The sequence below is a fragment of the Triticum aestivum genome, chromosome 5B (assembly GCF_018294505.1).
Source record: "Triticum aestivum cultivar Chinese Spring chromosome 5B, IWGSC CS RefSeq v2.1, whole genome shotgun sequence".
NCBI lineage: Eukaryota > Viridiplantae > Streptophyta > Magnoliopsida > Poales > Poaceae > Triticum > Triticum aestivum.
In genome coordinates this window covers 333,980,296-333,986,625 of record NC_057807.1, presented here as the reverse complement: position 1 = coordinate 333,986,625, position 6,330 = coordinate 333,980,296, and the positions used below count along the sequence as shown (strand labels likewise).

Sequence of the window (6,330 nt, the reverse complement as noted above, 5' to 3'; positions counted from 1 at the left end):
AGTACATTGCTTCTCCTGTCGTCCGCGCCGGTCGATTGCGTGGTCCTTGGTGCGAGGATAGATCTCATCTCGTGCTTGGCGTGCCGGCCACGCCCTTTGTGCTTTTCTAGATAATGGAAGATCTACATTCCTGGCGTGTGCCCACGGAATAGTTGTTTTCGGGCTTCTGGCGTGTTTAATCACTCTAGTTGTGACGAATTATGGAGGGGAATTTGTTTGCTTCTTGGTTACATTTGGAGTTGGGAATGTTCGGTTGTAAAGAATTACCTGCTACAGATTCGTTTGCGCTTACTTGCCTTTCTGGGTGATTTGAGACTCGTTACACGCTATGCAGATCTCACCGCTGCTGTTGTGGGGCCTGCAGCCATCATTTTTAGATGACTTGGTGTTTAATTTGACGCTTTGCTTGTGGTAATGTTGGTGGATTTGTGAAGGGGATTTCGTTTTTTCCTGGCTGGCCAACTAGCCAAAACGATGTGGATTAATGTTGGCCAACAGCTCTGTGAAACTGTGAATGTAGGTTCTCACAATGTGAGAACGTTGGACATGCCATGGCGAATGCAGGGTATTTGTGATCAATTCACATATCCGTGGCTTATCTGGGCTGCAGATTCTCACAGAATTCGTAAAACATAGATATCATAACTTTATTTGGTCTACTGATCTTGTACTTCATAGTGGTATGGAAGACGATGAGGTGGGAAATGGGATCTGGACCGTGTATATATCTCATATCTCTTTGTTCGACATTGTTAATTATTGGCAATTTAGTGCATGACGTGCTTGCATATTAAAAAAAATTCTTACAGTGCAATAACAATTTGAACTATTTAGCATTATGCTGTAAGCCTGTAATTTATGAATAAATGGAATGGCTGTGTGCTAGAAATAGAACCAATGGTAAATTTCTGCATGACGGTGGTTTCAAAGTTATATTTTGGGTTAATTGCATTTTTAAGGTGTCATGTAGGTGGGTAGTTGAGGACTTGATTTGCAACTGTCCACTTTGTAAGGTGTGCACACTGCCAGTGCCTTGTTTGGTTAATTCTCAAACTTGTATCACATTCACATCAACACTACACTTCTTTTGCAGTTGGCTTTAATAATCTGATTCTTTTGTCATTGTCATTGAAACAAACAGGGTGGTTAGCTAGTCAATCAAAAACTTTTCTGACCGGGAATTAATCCAAACTTTGTATTGTCTTTTATTGTTATTGACCAAATCTAAGTGTTTAGTTCATAAACAAACGGCTATGGAGTGTTTAGTTCATAAACAAACGGCCAAATCCATCTGAACGTGGAACCGTGGAAGTGAAAAAGGTGACTCTATGTTAATATACTTGTGTTTTTTGTGAAAGCAAATGATTTCTTACTATATGAAGCATTTAATAGATGACTTACGGAAATCTATTGCTTCTTGTGTTACAGTTTGATTTGGATAACAAAATCAGATTATGTATTTGACCCCTATGGATATCTTAGTTATAAATTGCTCTATAGGGATATATAATGGAACACTAAAAACTTATCTGCCTCTGCAGGTTGATATCCGTGATGAGGATGCACTGGATGCTGTTTTTGCTTCCACAAGGTGCAGCACAATCTATATTAGTAATCAATGTACTTATGTTCATTCTTTACTTGTTTAATGCTTTGGCTTCTTGCTATGTGTAAAGGCATTTACATTCTTGAAATACATTTTGTCCAGATTTGATGCTGTTATTCACTTTGCTGGACTGAAAGCTGTCGGTGAGAGTGTACAGAAGCCATTGTTTTACTATGACCATAACATTGCTGGCACAATAAATCTTTTGAAAGTCATGGCAGCCCATGAATGCAAGAAGGTACTTACAAGTCATGTATCCACAAGATACCTTGTACTCTCTGACCTCATGTGCACAAACTCCCTTAACTGATATAATTCATTATTCAGACTGTAATATGTTTCTTGGTAGTGCTTTGAACACTAGTAGCCTTTATCATACAAATGTCACTAATTGTTTAGAATATCATATCGCGTTCTGTAGAAACTCTATTAGTACATCTCATTTTAAAATAAAATTTAGGCCCTCTGCTTTCCGAGCTTTCCAATATAATTATGATGTATCAGAATGCTTATTGTAGGATGCACTTGTAGACCACTTATTGTAGAAATTCTATTAGGATGCACTTGTAGACCACTTATTGTAGCCGCTCCTAGCTCCAACTTCTATAATCGTAACAATTGATCCATGAATTTCCTAGATATGGTTAGCACATCCATGGTTTTCTTGATATATGTTGTTAAAATATATTTGTATTAATGATTCTGTCAACCATCGACAGTTTGCTGAGGCTCATTCCGTCATTTTTCTTGTTCATACCAGACTGATAGTGACTTGTGTTTATGTGTTCAAATGTTGTAGTTGGTGTTCTCATCATCAGCTGCAGTTTATGGATCACCTAAGAACTCACCCTGCACAGAGGAGTTTCCTCTCCTTCCGCACAATCCCTATGGCAGAACCAAGGCATGTTACAGTTCTTTTCCTATGCACAATCTTTGCATCGAGTCTTTTAACTGATTGTAGTGATACACATTAATTGCAGCTTATGGCTGAGGAGATATGCCGTGATATATACCGGTCAGATTCTGAGTGGAGGATCATTTTACTTAGGTACTTCAACCCGGTTGGGGCACACCCCAGTGGATACCTTGGTGAAGACCCACGTGGAGTTCCAAACAACCTTATGCCCTACGTTCAGCAAGTTGCTGTTGGGAGGAGGCCGTCAGTGACAATCTTTGGAAATAACTATGCAACTAAAGATGGGACTGGGGTATTTTTTTTTCACATGCTATTCTCAGTCAGCTAGTACTTCACCACTGAATTCTAAATTTGGTGAAACCATTTTGGTCCATTCAGTTCATGTCCCATCAACTACTAGACACTACTTAGTAACTATGTAGTAGGAGTGCGCTGGCGTACAGTGCAGTACTCCCTCCATCCGAAAATACTTGTCATCAAAATGGATAAAAAGGGATGTATCTAGAACTAATATACATCTAGATACATCCCCTTTTATTCATTTTGGTGACAAGTATTTCCAGACGGAGGTAGTAGCTCTTTTGTTACCTATGTGTTTCTGAAATATAAATGGATCAAACACTAGCAGAAATGTTATCAACAACAGTTGCTCCAGTTGTCCCCTGGTTTGAAAATTTCGTAGCAAGTAATGGAATTGTGTAGCTCTTACTAAAACACAGTATTTTTGCAAACAAATAACTGAAGAAAAATAATCATAGTACTTGAGACAAGTTGTATAACTAGAAACGATTGCCCTCAGATATTGTTCCATTGTGCAACTTAGAGCTTTTCATTAACTTTGTTTTTTTAGTGAGCTTTGTATATCTTTACTATTGGTTTGCCTAAGTCACCAATGTATAGACCTGTAATACATATCTATCTGGTTCGATCTTGTTAGCAACTTAATAAATGATGCATTGGTGTCATCATTTTCTCCTCTGGAGACAAATCACAATGCTACCAGATGATGTGCGAATTGAAATATGTTGTCATGTGGGGCACTTCTGATGTCATCAAAATTTACATTAACGGTCAAACCCGAGTCTCCACAGAACAGTAGCATCAGACTCCTAATGCCTGGCTTATGACAAAACTTAAGCAAAGAGGATAACAAATAAAACCACATCTTACATCCGAGATAGGCAATCCCATTCGAAAAAAGTCTTGTCCTGCATTTTCTTTCCAAGTGCTATTGCAAACTCTGAATGCCATGAATCATTTTGTGAATATTGTTATGAAACCTGCAGTTAAGATTTTCTCATCTACTAAGGACACTTTTGCCTGGTGTGCAGGTACGAGATTATATTCATGTGCTTGATCTTGCTGAGGGGCATATTGCTGCACTACGGAAGCTTTTTGATAGTTCGTCTAACATAGGTTTGCACAATTGACTGATTCTGAAATACTTCATCACAAATAAAGGCTTATGCTCCTTTATCTTAAAAGAACGGACTAACAGGGTCAGCTACTTAGCCAACTTTCATAATTAAATACTGTCACTATATGGATAACTCTTATTGTGAAAAGAGCTATTTACTCTATAATGGATAGGTATACTCCCTCCTTTTAGGTTTACAAGGCCCGCACGCATTTTGAGATTTATTTTGACAACCAATCAGACCAATAATATATGAGTTGTGTGCCACAAAATTATACCATTAGAATCTTTTTTCGAACACAAATTCGTGGATATATTTCTATGGCATATACTCCCTCCGTTCCAAAATAGATGACCCAACTTTATACTAACTTTAGTATAAAGTTGGGTCATCTATTTTGGAACGGAGGGAGTAATTATTATTTTGTTAATCAAATTGATTGTCAAAGTTGTCCCCAAAATGCACGCGGGCCTTGTAAACCAAAAGGAGGTAGTATCATTTTCCAGATATATGTGTGTAACAACTTGAGTACTTAGCTGCTAACTACTCTTTTGCATTGCAAATCCCCAAGCATAGAGAAATAATTTTTATTTTTATTTCATGCTTTCACTTTGGAGTCCCTGCAAGTATTGAGTGCTCAAACTCCAATTTCTTCTGCCTCTAAGTGCATAGGATGCTTGATGCATCTTTTTGCCCTGTAGTTTGATCTCGTACTAAAATTCTACTCATCATGCAGGATGTGAACCATACAACCTTGGGACTGGAAAGGGGACGTCAGTGTTGGAGATAGTCAATGCATTCGAGAAGGCTTCTGGAAAGGTATGCCTGATTTTTGTAAATGCCTGATTCCTGTATTTTTTTTAACATGGTATATTTTGCTGGTTAGCATATATGACACAATCTGCTCAACTGTAACAGTATTTTGTATTCGCAAAAAAAAAAACTGTAACAGTATTCAAGTAATCCTTGGAATTTATTCAGCACATTGCATAGGGCTTTAGAGGCTTAAGCTTTGTGTCTTTGCAAATTGACAATTGCATTGCACAGGAAAGTTGGGATTAGGAATTGTGTAGCTGCTGCAGTTATTGACAAGACTAAGTTTTCTTATTACGAAGTACAAACATGGAGTAGCTAGTACTTGTTTGGATGAACAGACTGTTATGATGCTACTAAGCCCCTTCGTGCTGGTTACGAGTAGATGTGTGAAAATTCTATGATTCATCATACAATGGCCTATAGAAAGTTTATGGGTGATTGCTAGACTTTGCAAGTACAGTTAACTGGATGTTGCAATGTTATCATGCCACGCTTGGCCAGACGTTGTTTTTAACTCTCCTGCCAAATGCCAATGACAGGAAGATCTGTATGAGTTGTTTTCTTCTCGTGCCTTCTTTTCTTATGCATATGTCTGTGTTCTCTATGTTAGAAAATCCCGCTGGTCATCGGTCAGCGTCGCCCTGGTGATGCCGAGATTCTCTTTGCAGGAACTGGCAAAGCAGAGAGAGAACTCAACTGGAAGTAAGCTGCTAACAGACTATCTACAATTTTTGTCTGTGGTAACATTCCTTTGGCAATTAAATGCTGTTATTCTGTCGGCAGAGCGAAATATGGCATCACGGAGATGTGCAGGGACCAGTGGAACTGGGCTAGCAAGAACCCTTACGGGTACGGGTCACCCGACTCGACCAAGCAGAACGGTAGCAATTCACACTGAACAACACGGATCGGTCCGTGCGGACTCACTTGTACATGCAACTTAGTGCCTACGAGCTGGGATCGGTGTAGATCTAGTCGGCCAGTCATACAGAGAAAGTTACGAGATTAGAAAAAAAGGTTGCTCTGTTGTTCTTCCGCTATCGGTACAAAATCTATCTTCCTCCTGCATATATTTTTTCGTCGAGATTGTTCTAGGAAGATTTGCTAGTTTGCTATAGTCAACCAGCTAATTCAATTCTTTTACTGCTAATTGAGTTGCATTGCCTAGCAGCTGTATACGAATCCTTTTTGTGCCCGTGCTGTAATAGTAATTAGACGAGCCACAGTAATACACTCAGCTTGGTTGTATCTTTCCTTTCATGCAGCGTGTTACCCTCCTGTGTATATATCAGAAATTTGGTCTACTCTGCCGCTGGGTTTGGGAGCTTTGGGGGTGTGCGGTGCCTTGTGATGGCCTATTGCTTATACCCATGAAAGACGCATGGCCTGTTTGGTTTGCAGCCTAAGGTTGCCATGCCTAAGCTTAGACGTGCCACAATATCTTAGGCATGTGTTTGGTTCATTGTCACACTTGTGGCTTGCCATACTTTTCTAGTTACATGGTCCATATGTCATAGACTCAACTTCTTGCCAAATCTTGCCACATTTGTGGTGGCCATTTTGTTAGCCACACC

General features: G+C 39.3%; 1 protein-coding gene across 1 annotated transcript in view; it reads left to right on the top strand.

The window, feature by feature from the left end:
- Positions 1-6,060, top strand: part of LOC123111719 (UDP-glucose 4-epimerase 4) — a 7,070-nt gene extending 1,010 nt beyond the window's left edge. Inside the window, exons 2-9 of the mRNA XM_044532568.1 lie at positions 1,542-1,591; positions 1,709-1,844; positions 2,406-2,507; positions 2,587-2,814; positions 3,854-3,938; positions 4,677-4,759; positions 5,367-5,458; positions 5,540-6,060. Of these exons, the coding sequence (XP_044388503.1) occupies positions 1,542-1,591; positions 1,709-1,844; positions 2,406-2,507; positions 2,587-2,814; positions 3,854-3,938; positions 4,677-4,759; positions 5,367-5,458; positions 5,540-5,654 (891 nt within the window). The 3' untranslated portion in view covers positions 5,655-6,060. The remainder of the gene's footprint in view (positions 1-1,541; positions 1,592-1,708; positions 1,845-2,405; positions 2,508-2,586; positions 2,815-3,853; positions 3,939-4,676; positions 4,760-5,366; positions 5,459-5,539) is intronic.
- The last annotated feature ends 270 nt before the right edge of the window (positions 6,061-6,330 follow it).